This window comes from Patagioenas fasciata, chromosome 15 (assembly GCF_037038585.1).
Source record: "Patagioenas fasciata isolate bPatFas1 chromosome 15, bPatFas1.hap1, whole genome shotgun sequence".
Taxonomy (NCBI): domain Eukaryota; kingdom Metazoa; phylum Chordata; class Aves; order Columbiformes; family Columbidae; genus Patagioenas; species Patagioenas fasciata.
The window spans coordinates 7,987,106-8,006,947 of NC_092534.1; the positions used below are offsets into that span (position 1 = coordinate 7,987,106).

Genomic DNA, 19,842 nt, shown 5'->3' on the forward strand with positions numbered 1-19,842 from the left:
TAATAGGCAATAAAGAGGGTTCTTAAATCTTGAGGTGTTAAAGGTTTTTGTTATCTAAAACTAGATTTATGTTTCTGCTCTTTTATAGCATCAGAAATTTTTTTTCCCAAACTGAAATATTCTGAGATGAATGTAAAGATACTGAGAAAGCCAGGAAACTGAAAACTGAGCATTTTAGAGGAGTTTAATTATTTTTGTCCCCTTAAACAATACAAAAAAACCCCAAACAACAACAAACCCACAACAACAAACAAGAAAACAAAAACACACAGAAAAGACCCAACCCAACCTTGTTATTTGACTACTTTCATGAAGACATTTAACCAATTAACTTTGACAGAAAACAAGCCTTTAAAGTTGATATTGCTCTGGAGTTAGGTCAGGAGGGTTTATAGCACTCTCTCATATAGAAATTTCTAATAGAGGCTTCCAGAAGATGATGGGAACGTGTCAGGAGAGTGCTCTAACATAACCGTCAGTCAGGAACAGTTAATACTTCCTGCACAATAGCAAAGCAATGGAGCAAAAGCAGTTGATTTTTAAATATTTACAGACCACTGGTAAGACAGATATAGTGGCTATTAGAGTTGATGGGGAAGTGCTTTCCAATATGGCTTTTAATCATACAACTAGCTACAAAAATGCTTAGTTGATCATCTGAAACAGAAAACATTTTAAAAAATCCAAATGTCTACCTCGGGAAGTAATGTAGATATGTGTGGGGTAAATCTGAAGAGAGGTTGTTTCATAAAAATTTTCTCTTGTTTTTGGAGTTCTCTAACACACTAGAGCAGCTGTTGAGCGTTGATTTAGTTTCCTTGAAGAGCTGGTGATTAAGGAGTTTAAAAATTACAGACCATTGGGGTTCTATTCATGGAAAAAAATGCAGGTTTTGAAAGTGAGAAAGCAGAGATAATAGTCTGCCCCTGGCAAGGGGGAATGGACAGTAGGAAATGCTTTCTGCTGTACAGGGCCTCCTTTTCATTTTTAGAACACGTCTAAACGCCTTTCACTCATGAGGGCTGAAAAAGGCTGAGCTCCCAAGATAAGTAGGTAGATTTTCAAAAAGCCTCAGCATGCTTCAGGGACTGGGTTATTTTGAAAATCTGGCTTGTAAGCTTTACAATGGCAGCTGGTGGGGGCAGAACTGTTTCACAACTGAATTTCATGTAAAGCATTTGAATTGATGTTCATTGTTGATCTGTTTCTTAGTTTAGGGTGCAATAGGATACAGTGCTGTTTTTAAAATGGGGGTCTTAATATGGGGACAAATTGCTGAAATTTAGCATCTTCTGTTGAAGAACATGGAGCCAGTGTGTCTGACCCTTCTAGGAATTCTGCCTAGGGCTTTTTCTCTCCTTACCCAGAGCCTGGTTCAAAATCAATCTCCAAAAAACTCTAGAAAACTCCTACGTGTTCTGCAATGTGCCAGTTTGTTTTGTGTACATAGTACTTGATAGCAGAATTGGGTTTTACTCTCTGGTAGCAAGACTACCTAGCATTTCCTTCCTCCTTCAAATGTAGTATTTACATGCAGGCTGACAGAAATCCTCAGCAACATGATTTGAGATGCATGATTACTTTTTCAACTTAAATACTAACATTCAGCTTCTAAGTAGCTTTTGGCATACAATAAATAATGGATTGGTCTGCTGAGGTTACCCAGTCACAGGAGCCATGATAATACTTTTTATCTGAAGTTTAATAATAATTTTTTAAAAATAAAGGTCAGGTAAATAGTGCTGACATTGTCTGCTCAGCTTCTAGCGTGACCTGATTGTGTTCAGACGGTGAGAAGCGATGGCTCCCGAGGGAGCTCTGCCTGGGGAGGATGTATCTCCTTTCTGTGCTTACCCAGCAGATCCAGTCCTGCAGAGATCTGTGGGTTTGGACACTAGCTAGAAAGCTTGATTTTATAGCAGGACCTGATCATACTGTTGAGGATTACCTGATACGATTGCCTGTAGTAGCAGGTCGCTGGACTCAATAACTTGATGGATTCCCTCCAGTCCCATCTTGTGATTCTAAATGGAGAGGCAGAAGGACAATTTTGCTGCTTTTTAATCCCGTTAGCCCTCCCGAGCCAGCACACAGCTGGAGCTTCCTCTCCGTCTGCATCACCAGAATTACTCACTGAATTCAAGTCAGCTGCACTCATGCAATCTCACCACAGCTGCTGGGTGTCAGTGAGGACACGGTTTGAAGACGGTGCAGAGACAGGATGTAAATAAAGGCATCATTTGGCTGGCAGTCTAGAGCAGATGTGAGGATGTATCAGAAGGAAAGAAGTCACCTTGACTCCCTGACACCACCCGTAGCAATTTGAAACAATGTTGTCTTTAACCCAAAGTCTGCACCTTTTCTGGGGAAGGACTGAAAGAAAATGGAGACAAAAGGGGTTTGTTATGTGGATCTAAAAGCACTGTTTAGAAGCTCTGGAACAAAAACATTTCATTTATTATGATTTGTTTAACAGAAAACATGTCTCTGAACATTTTCTTTTGCATATGTTTCTGCCATGGATGAATCTTGGTATGTTCTATGCAGTCCTTTTGAAATTTTTCATTAAGTCATGGTCACTGTTTTCCGAAAAGGCCCTTAGAAAAGTGGACTATACAGATATTTTTTAGGCTGACAAAAATTCTCATGCAGAAAAGGTTTAATTTTGTATTATACAGACCAGAATGAATGTCAGAATTTTGCAGTATATAATGACATGCTGAAACTCTTCATCCTCATCTAAACAGCTCTGTTCTCCCAGGAGAGCCAGTGAAACTTTCCTGTATGTTTTACATGTGCAGTCATGCGATGGGACTGAAATCCCAGGGGTTCCTTTGCTCTGGGTTTCCATAGGGTAGGAGGCTTGACAAACATCACAATGTGGATCGCACCCCTTACATAACTAACCAATTTAAGAACACGGGTCTTTCTCATGGATCATTTTTCATTTTTAAATGCAGGGAAGAATATAAGGATTGAGACAAAGGTTTTCAGTTTATAGCCTACTTCTTAGAAATACAGTTTAGAAGGGATGCAAGTGAGAGATGATGAGTCAAAGTCAGTGAATGGTTTTGTATGATAGAAAAGTGAAAGAGGCCTTGAAGTATTTTATGTCCGTATTTCTAAGTGGCACGGTGGGATGTTTTTTCGGAAATGTTTTATCTAGAGAATTGCCACACTCTGGTGCTTTTAGAAAGGTTCAAAAATAGAATTAAAACCTACAGGGGGCTGAATGATGATTTGCACATATATTGCAAAGAGTAGAAAAAGCAGGGTAGTGGCAGGTCTGTTTGCTTCAAACAGGGATAGGTCTCACCAAAGGAAAGCTGGGATGAACCCTGCACTCACCAACACCGCTCGTTATGACCTGCTGCCTCTCTGTTATTTCTTTCCAGGATCCTGCTGTTTTAGAAGCCCATTGTACCTACCTTACTTCAGGTACTGCTCTTGTGCTGTGTCTTCAGAGACCGAACGCTGTGAAGAAGCTGATAGATTTACTGGGGCCAGAGGATCCTAAACTAGCCCAGGCATTAGATCCATTCCTCTGGAGGGCTCAGTATGGCATCAGCACAGTCCAGAATGGATTTTATGGTAGGTTTTTGTAAAAGAAATGTCTGAAGTCTTAGATATGCCAATGGAAAAAGAAATATATTAAGTACTGTTACCTTCTCCATTGTGAGTACAGACCTAGCCTTGGCAGGCAGTAGAGACCATTATTCCCTAGAAAGCTTTCATTGTTTTCATGGTGGCTGAGCTGAGTATGTCTCAAGCTATGAAATATTCTCCTAGAAGATATATTTTAAAGAGGTTTATTCCCAGAACAGCCCTAGATCTGTCTTCCATCAGAACAGATTTCCTTTGGTCTCTTTGCTGCTTGGTCATTTTGTACTTTTAGCCTGGTTATTTTGTAATTATCCCCAAGAACCCATCTGTCTTCTATCTGCTGTGAGTCCCCTCCTCATAACTTCATAACCCATTGGCCAACTGCAACCAGATTTCACAGAGGGGTAAAAGACTCCAAGACACAAAGTCTCCTGTAACATCTCAACACGTTCATGTCTGGCTGGAGAAAGTGATCAAAAGTTCCTCTCACTGAGGAAAGCAGGTAAACTTGGCTGTTTTCCATTTGGAGAGGCTCTTGCCAGCTGGCACGCCAGCTAGTTGGCATCTTCTGTGTGCTGAACCAGTCCCAGCTCATCTGCCAGCAGGACAGGAACCAGGATGTTGCAGTGTGTGGGGTGGGCGGGTGGGATGGGAGATGACCCAGAGTGTGGGTGAAGGATGGGAAGAAGGGAAGTATTGCTGGAGAGAGCGGCCTATGGAGAACAAAGGGTATTGCTGGAGGTGGCCTAGGCTGTTGCCCCAAGGAGGGAAAGATGCATTTCAAAAATTCATAAGGAATTAAGCATCATTGGTTCACTGCCCATTAATAGTCTTGTACTTTGAGCGAAGTGAGAGTAAAATGTTGCCATCTTTGGGAGCATTTGTGTCCTCTGTAATGGCATTAGTGATTTAAACAAGAAAGATTTGACTTGGAGGTACATAAAGGATACTGCACAACCTATATGCTGGTGACTTGTGCAATTTTAGGATTGTAAACTACTGCATTAAGGGCTCTTGCTTTACAGTACCTAGAATTATGAAGTTCAAACAGGGCTGGATGGTCTAAGAGCAGTAAGACATGATTCCTTGAATGTGTAGCCTGCAACACCCGTAGTATTGCAGAGGATATTTGCATTTTGTGTGTTTGTATGCTGAGAGTATGGATCTATGCCAGGACATTGACAATCTATCTGAACTCCAGTTATATAGAAATAGCTTTTCCTTCTCTAACGTTTTCCACCCACAAATCTCCAGACATTCTGAGTAGTGCTTTATAAAACTGTTGCTTTATAGGGAAATATTCAGATGCTAGGCCTGGAGGGACCTTTCAAGTCACTGACTTCAGTTAATTCTCTCACAGTCGATCACATCATGTATTCCCTTTCATAAGCTTCCACCCCAATTGGATGGTTGTTACAGAACTGCGCCGCTCTGATAGCTAGAAATCTTACATTTTCAAACTTAAATATAGTCATATACAGTTTGTATCCATTTTTTCTCATGCCAGTACCTGTACTTTAATTTTAAGTAGTTCTTTTTTCTTCTCTGACCTTTTCTACCCTGATGTGTTTATCAGAAATAAGATTCCTTCTCAGCTGGGTCAAATAAGATGAGGTCTTTTAGTTTTAACTCTTCAGATGATTCTCCATGCCTTCCATGATCTTCACATTATTTCTCTGTACCTGTTTGAGTCTCAATTTACCTTTCTTGACTGCAGTTGAAGAGAAAAATTATACTGCTATCAGCAATGTCTCATACTAATTCTGATGTCTGTTATAAATCAGAGCACGCAGCATATTTGGGACTTGCATTATTGTTACTAAGCACATTTGTTTTACTACCTGGTAGCTCCTTCCCATTCAGTAAGACCAGCCCAATGCGATCCAGAAGCAAAGGAACAACAATGGGGGATTGGAGCTGTTACTGAAGAGTTTCACAGGCTCCTTAACATGATTTTCTTGTTAGGAAATAGGAGTCTTGTTTACATGAAGAACAAGCTGAGTGATAATAGAACAGAATCAAAATACCAAGAAGGCAATGGAACTATTCTAAATGTAATGGTTTAAAATGTTTGCTATTACTGTACGGAACAGCTGGCCTTTAAAGCAATTACTTCAGTAAGTTGCACATCATCAATCTCTCAGAAAGATGAGTGTGAGTCTAGAGAATGTTTAATTCATGGCCTGAGAGAATCTTCTCATTGTATTTATTTCTCAGGCTCCAAATCCTATCAAAGAGCTGTCCGGGATATGAAGCTGTTTTTCCCAGAAGGACTGTGCTGCACCGAGTGTCAGACATTAGAGGAGGAAGAGGTAGGATTGTGCCCTTTCCTGAGAGGTATCCTACTGTGTCAGAGCAATGGCTTTGGCCTTGCTAGTCCATGATTTTTTTTCCCATTATGCTTTAGATTTTTTTTTTCCTGTGTTTCATCAGCTCTCGAGTTTTCCTTCTCCTGTGGACGTTCCTATCACAATGTGCTGCCTTTGTATTGACCCAGACAGTCTCGGTGGATAAGTGCTTTTTCAGATGCATTTGTTCAGTAACCTGTGCTGTAAATTCAGGAGGGCTCGGGGCTCATACTTTAGAAACAAAGTTCTCAGAGTTGACATCGCTCGGGAAACCTCTTGGCTTGCATTGTTGGCAGTGCCGAGAAGTGTCACCCACTCCTCCTCATCTGGCCCTTCACAGTATATAGCTGCTGGTCTCTGATTCAAACCACTGTAATTTGCCAAAGGTGAAAACGAAACAATGAGTTTTTCCTGTTTGACTAGTTTTGTACATAATTTCCACTCTAATAATTCTGAAATGATTGGGTTATACCCAACAAAGGGATGGGAATTTTTGAGGCTTGCTATGTCCACGTGGTGCAGAGGTGACCCAGCTGAGTTAGTCCAAGGACATTAGCTCTGGAACTGGAAGCAGCCAGCCACATCTCTAATATGCCTCACTAATGTGGATGTCCTCCCTCTGCAACTCAGTCCAGAGCATCCTGGCTGGGCTGGGCTGTGCTGGGATGTGTGGATGTGCCAGATCATTCAGAGGCAGAAGGGAGCTGCTGCACACCAGTGTGGCACCAGATAAAAATGTCAGGCGCTTGCAGTCCTTGAGTTTTTTGCCTTGAAAAGATGGGAGCAGAGACCTTAGAAAGATGTCTGGATGTAGGACCTTTAGAAGGATGACAAGATGCTGTACTGAATTAAGTCTCAACAAAAAAAGAATGCATGCAAAATGTTCTTGTATCTCTAGACAAGCAGGTGTTTTCTAGGCTGGCAATTACAGAAGTACACAGCACCAACAAAAGCTTCACAGCTTGACTGAATCAGTACTTAAGAAGTGTTATCCTTCTTGATTAGGTAACAGTGTTCACATGACTTGACTCTTTCTCCCTCCCTTCCCTACTTCAGATCTATAACCTGAAACGCGACCCTATAGTCAGTTTGGAAATCAAGAAGCAGCGCAAGATCATAAAACATGAAACAGGAGGGCAACTCAATTTATCGGGCTCTGAGCAACCATGCAATCTTGGTAAGGAAATGCGCAACTGTTGTTATAGATTGTGACTGTTATTGATTAATTGGACAGCAAGCCAAACCATCTGGTGGCAGCAGGATTTGGTATTGATGTCCTATCATAAGGGAGAGACAACTCTGAGCTGCAAAGACCAGCTCCAGTGGAGTCCAGCCATTTAACTCTTTACTTGCCAGGTCTTTCTACTGCCAGTGCTTTTGTAGGTTTAAATATTAGGCTCTTTAGAAGTGCCGACCTTACCACCAGCAGAAGAACACAACCTGTCAGCATAGCCAGTGTAAGCAACAGTGCAGGTTTCTCTGCTGAACTTTTATAGTGCATTTCAACTTGGTCATGGTGTTTTGACAGGACTCTGCAGGGATGGGCAATTCTGAAATGTTTTGTTCTGTGGGTAGATAAATAACAACTTATGTGGGGAGTGCTTTTGTCTGTGTGGACATCTAACTCTCAGGAACTGGACTGAGATCTCATTCGCTTCCCACTGGCTGCTGAACAGCGGCCAGCTCAAAATTACCTGCAGTTATGGTGGGTCAGACTGATTTAAAATTAAAGCTTCAGCAAGCCTGTCAGTTCCCTCGGATGCTGGCGGTTTCTCTGGGCCTTTTTTGTTAATTTTACTTGATAGTATACATCACGGGCTGTGCTGCAGCACCATTTATGTTAGGAGATGTAGCTAACACATGGGGATGCTTCCATGTTGGGATATTGTGCATTGATCCCAGGCCTTTACAAACAAGCAGTGACCCGGTTAAACATCCCTGTGGTGTTCACTGGGGAGCAGACTTGTTTGGAACCAGGTTGTTGTCATTCCTGTAGCTTGAGTTCTGATGTGACCAGCAAGCAAGAGGGCGAGCAGCTGAGAAAGTGTAGTGGAGTGTAAGGAAAGTTGCAGGTGTTCCTAGTCTGAAATATCCTGTGTTGCTATTGCTGACAGGCAGGGTATTTCCCCCAACAACTTGCTGCATATTTGGAAAGGACCAGGCCCATAACACAAGCCTGCTGTGACTGGCACACTTCTTGATTATTTTAGAAGAGATTGCAGAAAATTAAAATAAACCAAACCAAAACAAAATGCTTTTTGGGGAGATAGCACAAGTATTCTGCAAGCTTTGTATAGGCCAGTGTTGGGAGCAAATCTCAAAATATATGCCCCTAATTTCCTACTGCATGAGGATCTCTTTGAAGGTGTCTAAGCCGGTTAAAAAGGAAACCAGTGTACAGCCCTGATGTGTTTGTGTCTCAGAAAATGCATTTCAAAGAGTTACTGTCCTGGAAAAGCAAGTACACGTGATCTCTGAACTGTCAGGCACAGTAAGTGCCTCCAGCAAGCCAGACACATCATTCACTTTGTGGTTTCATCTTGAACACTAGAGGTAGCTCTTGTACACACAGAAGCCTCTCCTTTCAGTAGATAATTATCACAAAGCTGCTGCCTAATGGACAGACACATTTATCATGAGAAAAATATGAAATACAGTAAGTCTTAGGTATGCTGATCAGAATTAGATTTTGGATTATAAAAGCAGCTGGATTAACAGATTTCTTTGCTTGGAACAAATGAAATTGAATAGTATCTCCTGTAGCAAGCCAGCAGTTGTCCTTGTCTGACTCCTGAAATGGGGTCATTACTGCTGTCTTGTGATCTCCAGAGAGGCACAAGCAGGCATACAGCTGTTTGACAGTTCAGGATGTGCAATTGCATCTGTGAACATCACAAATGATATAACAATGCCTGAGCACCTCTGATCTTCCAGTCATTTGTCTGTGGCAGGGAAGAATTACTTAGAGGACTAGCAGCTGAGGGGGTAGATATAAAAGAAGCATCTGTTGTGTTTTGATCTTTTCCCATCAGATCGGCCATTGCTTGATAACCTCTGCCAAACCACTTGTCTCATATTGCCTGGGATAATCCTTCGGGGTTCAGAGCACCCACCCTATGTTGAACTGCTTGATCAGCTTATTAGCAAAGATTTCACAGTGACTGGAGTACGTCTCACTGTCCTGGATGCACCACAAGCTCACTATGTCTCTGAGACACTCAGCAGGGCAAAGTGCAGTGCTGCAGCAAAGGTAGGAAACAGCTGGAGTTTTGCTTTGCTTCCTTCACACAAAAGAAGAGCCTTTTAATGCCATGCTGTGCTGAGATACCCAGGCTAGCTCTGAGCAGACTTGCTTTGGTAGCAATATTAGCACAGTGCTGCATCTGATCTCTGATAGCACTGGTAAGTAATGTGGGCAATGTGCCTTCCTAGCTAGTCCCTGCCCTTGTATTCCTGTGTTTCTGCTAGCGCACCAACACCTGACCTGGACATCAGTACATGTGAACATATCCTTAACGTGATTGCCACATCCTCAGTAAACATTTTATTCCATTCACCTATCAGTACGCAGTTGCTGCTATTATATATATTCTGCTGCTTTATCCTGCCTTGTTTTTCCAGATAAATACAGTTTCTATTTTCCTTTCTCTAATCACACTCCATTAATCCTCTTCTATAATGCTAAATAACCCTTGTGTCCTGGAGTCCTGGGCAGAGATTTCATTTTACTTCTTGTTGGTGCTGACAGCTCAAGCCACAGTCCAGCATGGGTTTGTGAGCAAGTGCTAATGGAGCTTAAGCATGAGATGTGCTTCTGGGGGGAGCAGATCCATTGCTTTACATCAGCGGAGTGTGTGGCCCAGACCGTTGTTCTCTTGGCACTTGATAGAGAAGCCCAGCATCCCAGAAACCTTCCTAGGGCAAAGCAGTAAGGTAGAATTGGCAAGGAAGTGCTGTCAGGAGCAGAGAGTAAACAAGGAGGGAAACCACTTACACTGGAAGTAGGAATCAACAAAGGGCTGTCAGAGACACTCAGCAGCCCTTCTGAAAAAATACAGACAAATGTTTGTGCTTCCAGCCTTTCAGTTATAAGAGGCTTAGGTATTACCTGTATTAAGAACAGGTAAGATCTTTTCATGTTGTGGGTTTTTTTTTTTAAACTGACAGCATCTCTCTGAAGTACCTCTGTATAGAATAGCAATTACATCTAGCATCCAATTAGTCTAAGCACCACTTTCTTCTCCTGTGGTTCCCCTGAGGATGCCATCCCTCTGCACACGGGAATGTGCGCAGCCCTCTAGGAAGGACAAAGCAAATCAGTGTGTGGGAAGGAGAGCCATAGCAGCAGCACTGCTCTCCTGGTGATGGAAATGTGTCCTCCTGTCAGAGAGGCATTACCCTGGGCAGAGCTGGCCTGTTTCCAGAAGAGTCTCGCACTGCTGAGCCAAAGGTGAACATTACAACATTTGCTTTCCCTTGCCAGAGGGAGATGGGATCTTTCAAGTGATAAGTGTTTCTGGTACAATATCTCAACATTTACCCTTATCTATGTATTCCTGCTTCCAGCAGATTTAGTGACTGAATAACACACCTAAGTAACCTGCTTATTTTCACCCTGAGAGAAGGGAACAGGAATAATAGTATGCCATAGGAGTGGGATAACTAACAGTTCAGACATGATACTCTTTCAATTTGAAAGACTCTGTTGCTTTTTGACTTTCATCCTCTGACACAGCACACGAGCAGTTATCTGTGCTGTCAGCGGTTCCTCGGTGAGGCTTACAGACTTATCAAAGTGGACAGCAACACCAAAGCTCTGTTCTTCCCTCTCTTGTAGTGTTCTCTCTTAATGGACGGTTTGTGTCTGGTGTTAGCAGCGCAGCGAGACAACGCTGTCATTTGCTTCGAGTCCCTGCTGGAGCGGTAAGTGAGGACAATGTCACTTTACCAGCCCTGTCTCAACCCCTGCTAGGGAACTTGTGGTCCGAAGGAGGGCAGCTGAATTTCTTCTCTATAATTCACTTCCAGTTCAGACTCCCATGAGGTCAGGTGCCACTCAAAGGCAACCCATTCTTCCTAAGTTATGTTGTTGCTAATGGGTCAACACCTCAGTGTTCCCCAGTTTCAAAGTAGTGTGTCCTATACTCAGGACCTTAAATACTCAGTTGTGTTGGTTGTTAAGGCCATGGAGTGTCTGCAAGGCATGTTGGCATGTTTCCACAAATATGGGGAATTCTCTTGAAAAAAGGGCTCACATTGGGAATAGACCTGATGAATCAATAAAATTCCTAGGAGAAATATCTTAGCAGATTTTACGTTTCCTATGAAAAAAAAAAACAAACTTAAAATAAATGCCAGAGAGAAAAATAAAAAATCAGCCTCTTAAATAAATCACCAAAATGCTGGGTAGAGGATTTATAAGCCTAGTAAAACAAACAGAACCCCTCTACAGGGACTGATTAGTGGAATAGAATGATTATCAGGCCAATTAACCCCCTGTCCCCCAGAGAGATAGTTCTGCTGCACAGGGACTGGTATTTGGCAATGCGATGTGTAGTTCACACACGTGGTTTCCTCTGGGAAAGGAAGCCAAAAGAGCCTTTTTTCTGACACATTCAGTATAGAGCAGTCCGGCAGCCACACCGATAAGGCTGTCATGACTTTGGCTGTATCATCTGGAGGACTTCCAGATAATGTTGTCAGTGGGGCAGGAATAAGGAATTCAAGGATGCTGGAGTTTACAGCCATCGAAGGGATCAGATCTGAGCATCCAAGCTGGTAAACACCTTGGAGTTCTCATACTTAAATGAAATGTCACAGTGCTCAGTCACAAGGCCACACCTGTGAAGAGCAGGAAGAAAAAATTTCATCAATAACTTTTCAAAAATGTTTTTTAGTTAATGACAAAAATTAGGTATTGCTCTCGTTCATTTAAAATCTCACCACTGAGAGCCACATCCCAGACTTTTCACCCAGCAAGATACAGTGCTAAGGAGAAGCAAAGAGCAAGTTACCCAAGACCTTCCTAGCGAGTTTTCTTCTACTGTTTTCCCGATTTACAGGAAAAAAGTGAGCTGTCGGGAACCCCAGAGACCACTGCTGAAGGGAGATCTGGGAGAGAGGCTGGCAGCACAAACAGGATCCCCCACCTCTGTATTTTTCCCAGGCTTTTGCTAATCAGAGTTGTGGGTGCTGCCTAACAAGATCAGCTGCAACACAGTGCTTTCCTCTTCTGTAGGCTTAGCTTGATATGTTTTGAGATTGCCAGCCTCAAGGCAGCACCCCCAGAGCAATCATTGTGGTGGCTTCTCAGTGCCATTCCCAGCAAGCTGAGGGGCTGGGAAGTGAGGAGCAATCAGAGTGGACTGTGCCAGTCTCAGTCGTGTCTCACGCTGGTCTGCGCCAGCTTGGCTGTCTGTACAAAGGATAAACTTCTTGCCGAACCGCAAAATACATGTTGGTAAATTTTGGCTGTTAGGAGGCACTCCCAAATGTTAGGAACCTCTCTGCCTCTTACCATGGTGCTAGAACTAGCGATCATTTAAAACCAGCTCTACAAAACCATATTTGCCTTTGTGGTCGATGCGGCTTGTGGAAGGGAGGAGCAGCAAGGTGTGCCCAAGGATGGGGAGGAGAGGAGGCAGCGGTGCTCGGGTAGATCAGCTTTAGCCAACAGTAAACTCGTGGCCTTATTGTATCACAAGCCACTACGCTGTTTAAAATCAACTTCACAAATATCTTTGAAAACCCAGCCTGACTTAAATCGTGTCTCATAAGGACACTTCATGCTAAGACATCTTCACTGCCTAGTTTATAAACATTTCAAAATAACATCTGAGGTTAATTACACTTATGATTCCATCAGCAGGAGCCATGTGACCTTTCTTGTACTGAGTAAATCACTGTATTTATTTCACTCTTACTGCCACGGCCCAGGATTCCAATACCTGCGCAAGTTCTGGCCTGCATTTCAGCTGTGCTGCTGAAGCACCACGGTGTAAGAGATTATTTTACAGCTCTGGGAGTTGATTCACAGCTGCGCCACGTTACTTAGGCTTTGTGCCATGGAGAGAAATGTTGCCATCTGTATGGAAGCCTGGGATATGATGTCAGAGATGGGCTGTGATAAGAAGGAGGAATCAGGTGTTGAGAGGAACAATGCAGGCTCTGCTAGTATAACTGCTTGTAGTTCAGAGCCTATTAAAGCTTTCCTAAGCCAGCTCTAGCGGTGGCATATCCAGGAGAGACATTCAGTCACTGGAGGATGTGCTGTGCAGTGCAGTTGCCTTAAAGACAGATACAGACCCTTATAACTGTGTTGATTGTTGCTCAGCAGCAGAAATGGCCACTGTGCCTGTTTTCTGGACAGCTATGAAGGCATTATTTCTGCACCAGAGGGCAGGAAGAACAGAGAAGGGGAGAAAATTTCTGCAGGTGGTGGCACAAAAGCAGGCTGTGAGCTTGATTGACTGCAAAGAGTGGAGCCAAAGTAGGAATCTGGGAGGGTGCCAAGGGCAACTCATAGGGCAGAGTGAAGTAAGTGTTTGGAAAAGGTGAGGGGAAGCTGAAGCACAAGCTAAGAGCATTGGGGACCGGGGGGGAATCTGGAGAAGGAAGTGACACAATCCTGTCTGCAGACAAGGAAAACCGATGTGAGAATTACCTTTCTTGTTCTGTCAGCATCCGGTTGCCTGGATCTCCAATACAAAGCATTTGAATTTTCCCTGTCATAACTTGTTTTTACAGCCAGATTTCCTAGCTGTGGTAGGGGAAAGAATTGACAAGTAGGTTCAAAGTACCTCCTAGGAAAAAAAAGCATGCTCTGCTTCTTATGCATGACAAACTAGATTTAGCTGCCTTGACGGGTGATACTGATTTAGTAGTGATTACTTCTCTATGGTTATTTGAGCTCTGAAAAAGTACTTTAATATGTCCATAAGGTTGATAGGACCTAACTATATTGTGCATGGTCTTCAGGAACACACCTAGTTAACGTTGTACTGAACTCAGTAAGGAGTGTTTGACTAAAGCACACTCAAAACCTGGCTGCAGCAGAAGAAAATCAGGGTGTAGAGTAGGCCTTATACATTCCTAGTTTTAGACAATGTAGTAGAATCAGAACAGAAGTCAAACATTAAGGAACTTAGCTGGATGTTATTCTCTCTGATGAAGCATTTGTACCAAGTGCTAATTGCTGTTAGCAGAGAGTGATGTTATCCCTATAGCGAGCTTGTATCTGGGAGCTCTGGAGGGAAAGGAGGCGTAGAAATCAAAAAATGAACACATGAAATGTAAAATCCTGGAGCTGTTGAAAATCACTGAAGGGAAAATTGTTGCCAAGCACAATACCTGGATATGGGGGCAGGGAGTGGTTTCCAGAGCCTCTGGAGAATTTTTAAGCCTAAGACTCTGACTGCAGAGTTAGTTTAAAAGGCAGTTTTGAAATTTGTATCTTGCCTTTGAATTTCTCTTGAATATGTCTTGTGGTTGGCTCATGTGACTCGAGGTGGACTAGGGCAAAGCAAGGACTAGGGAAGCAGCCCCTTCTGCTGAAGGCAGCTTAGAAAGTCCTAGGGTTTGGGAAAAATGCACATGTTATCTTTGCTGAGAAAAAGACCCCTCCATAGAGCTAACCATCTACATTTATGTGTATTTCCCACTGCCCTAAAGACCCCCATTATGCAACAGGTCATTACTGTTTGTTTGAAGGCTTATATTTTAAGAATCCAAATCCATTTATACAAAGCTCTGTAAACCCCAGGATTTATCTGTGTAAAGAAGTTCAGTAACAGATGCACATGGCCAGAACTGCTGGCACAGAGCATAGTCCTCCTCAAAGCTAGGTCATCTGCAGTTCCTGACAGCTTAGATGGCAAAGTAACACTGCCTTCTCTTTTTCTTTACTCCCAGCGTCTGTTGGCAGAAGCAGTCGGCCCTGGACACTGCGCAGCATCTCCTTTATCCCCAAAACGAGAAGCAGGCAAGTAGAGATGTTTATGGTACAGATATTTGTCCTTTGTGCCCCTGTGATGAATGAAACTTGTCAAAATTGTTTGAATTTTAGAAGAAAAATTCAATTTGGATGAGACAGAGGTGGTGCCTCATGGCAGCCCCAAGCCTTGGCTCATACTGAGAGCTCAGCACATGGTGGAAGGTGGGACCAAAAACTCTGTCAAACTGTCTTCCGCATTACACCAGTGGCACTATTTTAAATCAAAATATTTTGAGATTTTGATAAAGATTCAATATTTTCTGTAGATGTCAGTTACTTTTTATGAAGAAGCAACACTTAGTAAGATATCTGTGATACTTGTCAAAAATACGTGACAGGAAATGTTCATTCAGCCCTCCTGCCAAGCTGGCACATGTCCTGTGGTTGGGAAGTTACGTTTCAGAAGCCCAAATCCAAATGGAAGAGGATAAATTTAGCCATTAGCCATTCCAGGGATGGGCTAGCTGAGTTTTTTCAAAGTAGTTCATCCTAAGAAAGGAAACACTAAGCTCCAGGCATGTGGGCAGCTAATGGGAATAAAATGCATAAATATCTTTAAAACTCTGGCTGTAACCATCAAATTTTAGTACAAAACAAATGAGAGATTTGGATAGAGGAGTTAGTGCCTGAAGTGTTAGGACCAGGAGGTGTAAAAGAATTGGAGATAATGAGAAATGGTAGCAAGTGAGCAAGCCTTTCCTCTGGATCCCTTTTGCTTCCTAAGAAAATCCAGCAGGAGAGTGAGACTTGTCTGTAACCTCACATAACACACCAGAGCTGCTACCTGCAGTCCCAGTGCCTAAGGACTGAGCCTTCTAACACAGAGCCTTCTTTGAAGTGTGTGTCCCTGCTTCTAACACAGGCAAAACTACCCCAAACTTCCCAAAAGTCGTACAGCTGCTGTTTTCAGTAGCTTTCCCTAAGGCGCAGTATAATTCTCCTGGGACGTAGCTGGGACTGTAGGCGCTGCAGTGCCTGGGAAGATCTGTCTGCATGGCTCTGCGATAGCTGCAAGGCTGTCACAGCACAGCGCTTGCTGCTGCCAGCGTGCCAGGCTGTTGCCAAGTAATGTGACAGGGCAGCAAGTCCAGGCTGTCTTCTGATTTGCTTTGAAAAGGACATTACATATCTCTGGCTGACATAAAATCCCTTCTGCTTCACGGCTGTGGGGAATCAACCTATCAGAAAGAGGCTTATAGTACTTTCTGTGAGAGATAAGAGAAAAAGCAAATAATGCTCACAGCCCTTCTCCCTGCAGCCTGGGCCACTGAATGAAATCCTTCTGGTGCTGATGGAAGCAGGGACTGCTCGCAGCATTTCAGAGCTTAGACGACGAGTCTAGTACTGGGACGGTGGTGGGTGCAGTGCTTACAAGAAGCACAGCAGCAAGTAATGTTTCTTTTCAAATAGGGCTTTTGCTCCAAAGTTCAGGATAGGTTTAGAAATCACAGAGCAAGATCTGAGGAGCAAGCTCACCAGGGAATGACTGCACCTCAGAGAATGTCCCTAGAAACGATGTTTGATCCTCACATCCCTTGCTGATGAGTATGAAATGTCAACCAGGATTTCCAGGTCAAAGCTAATGAGCAACAACATGATATCAGGCAAAGTTCAAGCAGGTTAAATGAATGTGAATTTCAAATCCTCATGGTCTGAGCAGAGCTGCAGCATTTGCTGGTGGAGTTGAGCCATGGAAGTGAAAAGGAATTTCATACTTGCTCCCTGTGTGATTTGGGACTAGGCAATAGGCTGAGAAATCAGCTTTCCAAATGCGGACTATTTCAACGCTGACAGCTGTGTCTAGGCTAGTTGTCTTGCCTCCTTCTGCAGTCACTGAGAAAAGCAAGTATTTCTATAGCCCTCCACCTGCCCTGTTGGAAACATCTGCCTTAGGAGCAGGTGAATTCCTGCTTTGGAAGTTTCTTATTCTCAGGCAGTGGCCCTGCAGATGCCTGCTCCCCACACAGGCTTCTCTTGGGCGCACACAGAGCAGCTCACGTCTGGAAGTGACGAAGTCACATTTTGTTGGTGCCACCATTGGGGGCTGTTGAACTTCCAGAGCGCCTCTGTGAGGAGGTCCCAGGTGTCCCTGCACGTGGTCCGTACCCAGGCTGGAACCTCCCCAGCGATAAGCGAGCTGTCGGGCACTGCTGTGCTCAGCCTTGCGGCTGGGATGTCCTGTGGCTGGGCAGCTTCTCCTCACACATGCAGCTCTGCACCACGGCTGGGGTGAGGCTGTGAGGCTGAGGTGGCCGTCACCCTGTGACGGTGCAGTATGTCATTGACCCACCGCCATTAGCAGGTCAGAGCAGGGGGATGGCACACAGTCTCTGCACAGCTGTTCCTCGGTCAGAGCCCTCAGATGTGCAGTCAAACCTCCACGGGCAGGCAGTGCTGCTCTCTCCACTCTGCCTGCATCCCTGAAGCTGTTGCCAGCAGCCACCAAGGCTGCTCCAGCATCTCCCTCCCTGCAGAGACAGCTGAGAGCTGGGACTGGAGCTGAGTGACACAGGGAAGACACATCCTCTCCCACTCCTGGCATGATCTTTAGCCCCTCAGCAGTAGGCAGCAGGGCTGGAGTCCTATAAAAAAGACCTAAAAACCTATGAGGAGAGGCAGAGTGGTAGCAGCAGGAAGGCCCCAAGGGCTATACGGTATGGACTGTCAGCACAGCATGTGTGGTGCTTTAGGGCAACATGGTGTTCATTAGTGCAGTCAGAATTATGGACTGGTCCTGGACCCCTTGGCACTAAGCTGGCCTCCCATGCCAGAAGAGCTGCACAGGAGCGAGGTTTGGGAAGGAGGGGCAGAGCAGCTGGGGAAGGGAGTTAGATTTCCCACTTGGCACTTTGTGTGTTGTTGATTTTCTTCATTTCTTCAAAACCGTGAATCTTGAGAAGGGCCAAACAGTGATTACAACTAGCAGGTATCTTCCTGCTGTGGGACGCTCATAGCCACCTCTGTGCTGGGATTAATTCAACCTGCTAAATGTCCTCACTGTTCTGCCTGCAGCATGCGCAAGAAACCCACCTCTGAAAAGAGGTTTCTCTGTGATGCAGAGAAATCGCAGCTCTCCCCCAACCCCTTCCTTCTTTTCTCTCCAGGCTGAAGAGCTGCTCTGTTGCCTTTTTGACTCCCTGACATCTGAGAGTATCCACCGAATTGAGTCCCAGGATTGATAACCAAGATGGTCAAGGCCCCCAAGCAGCCATGGGTTGATGTCACTGCGGGTATCTGTGCAGATGGACACAGACAGGACTCTCAGCCTCTAAGACCACTAATATTTGTTTGGCATTAAAACATGAAGTCTGAAGTATGGTATTAGCATCAGTAAGATAAGCGAGAGTGATGGGAGGAGGGATCAGTGCCCAAGAACAAATATTTCTGAACTGTAGCTGTGGTTTCTAGAGGAATGCATTCAGAGACAATCTGCTTGTGTTCACAAAGCAAGGTTTAGAGCATTCCTCTGGCTGGGAAAAACTTGGGGTAAACACAAGGACAGGGATTTGCTGCTGTCATTCTCTCAGGTGGTTGGACACTCCATCTTCCCCAAGCCCAAAAGACATTATGGAGAGACTGTTTTCTGCTGCTGCTATGTTCTTTGTACTAAAGACAAAACCACAGTAAATAAGATTGAAACAGTCTAAGGGAAGGTTGGATCCCTGGAGTACACCAGAGAGAGCCCTTGAATTAGACTAAAAGCTGAACAGCTTAACATTCACCTGCCTCTGCTCCGGCAGCCCAGTTACCAGCTGTCTGTGCCTGGCCCCAGCTCACAGGCGCACAACCTGCCTCTTGTTCTCCTTCTCTAGCAGCTGCTGATCCCAGCACCGTTCCTCCTCAGCTGAGTCCCTTCTATGAGCCTTCCAGCCAGTATGCTGGCACTGATACAAGTCTTCCTGGGACTCACTGGGCAAATTCAGCTCCTTTGGGGAAGACTTTTCAGCCCCAGAGGCGTCATGTTCCTGTCTGCCCTGCGAAGGCAAAGCCTTAGACACGTGCATGCATCCAGTTTCAGACGTCACAGATGTGGCAAGAATAGTCTCTGTACATTCTCCAAGTGGTGTTCAGGCAGAGCAGCATGCAGCTGGCTGGCCAGCCCACCTCTGGGTGCTGCTGACAGAGCAAACCCTTCTGTGCACAGTCCTTCCCTCTGTGAGAGCCTGGTACGAGTCCTTCTCTCTGGTTGTTTGCTCACGTGAACTCTGAGAGTGCAGTACCTCTCAGATCTCTGTCCTCTTTCAGACTGGGCTGAAAGTGTCCAGCAAGTCCAAAAGCTGTTAAGAGGTCTGTCCCTGCAAGCTCTGCTTCCTCAGCTGGCTGTAGTCCTGCCTTGGTCTTTCCCCTTCTCTAAGCTGCCTTGAAACAGGAACAAGAGATTGTCATGTTCAGCTGGCTGGACAAGGGACATGGAGAGGGGACCTGCCCTGACTTCACACGGCAGTTTGGTGTCAGAACTTGGAAATATCCTCCAGATCTCTGGTCCCCTGCACCATTTTGCCTGGACAGGCTCTTTGGGCTTTGTGGTGGGACTGAACATCTCCTGAAGAGAAGCTCCAGAACTATGCACCTGTGAGGGAAGCAGGCAGCTGCCTCTGTCCCCAGGGAGGATGGGGCCTTGGGAATCAGTGTGACAGAAAACCCAGCTCTGTTCCTGCAGCTAAGTAGGCCGTTTCCTGCACTCCAGGCACTTTTCTGTCGTGCTTGTAAGCCATGTATGGCTTTGAAACAAATGAAAATTAAAAGGATCCACCCCCAGCACTTGGGGAATTTAATCTGAAAAAGGAACCCATTGGAATAAAATGCAGCCAGATAGCAGCTGTAAGACAGAACAGAGCAATGCACACGAAAAGGGCACGCAGGGCCAGCACCAGCCCTGCACCCAGCCAGCAGGGTGGT

General features: G+C 44.6%; 1 protein-coding gene across 1 annotated transcript in view; it reads left to right on the top strand.

The window, feature by feature from the left end:
* The window catches only part of DNAAF8 (dynein axonemal assembly factor 8), an 88,452-nt gene extending 70,196 nt beyond the window's left edge, over positions 1-18,256 (top strand). The window contains exons 27-33 of the mRNA XM_071814950.1: positions 3,396-3,591; positions 5,821-5,915; positions 7,008-7,128; positions 8,984-9,201; positions 10,789-10,874; positions 14,862-14,931; positions 18,048-18,256. Of these exons, the coding sequence (XP_071671051.1) occupies positions 3,396-3,591; positions 5,821-5,915; positions 7,008-7,128; positions 8,984-9,201; positions 10,789-10,874; positions 14,862-14,931; positions 18,048-18,122 (861 nt within the window). The 3' untranslated portion in view covers positions 18,123-18,256. The remainder of the gene's footprint in view (positions 1-3,395; positions 3,592-5,820; positions 5,916-7,007; positions 7,129-8,983; positions 9,202-10,788; positions 10,875-14,861; positions 14,932-18,047) is intronic.
* Positions 18,257-19,842: the final 1,586 nt, after the last annotated feature.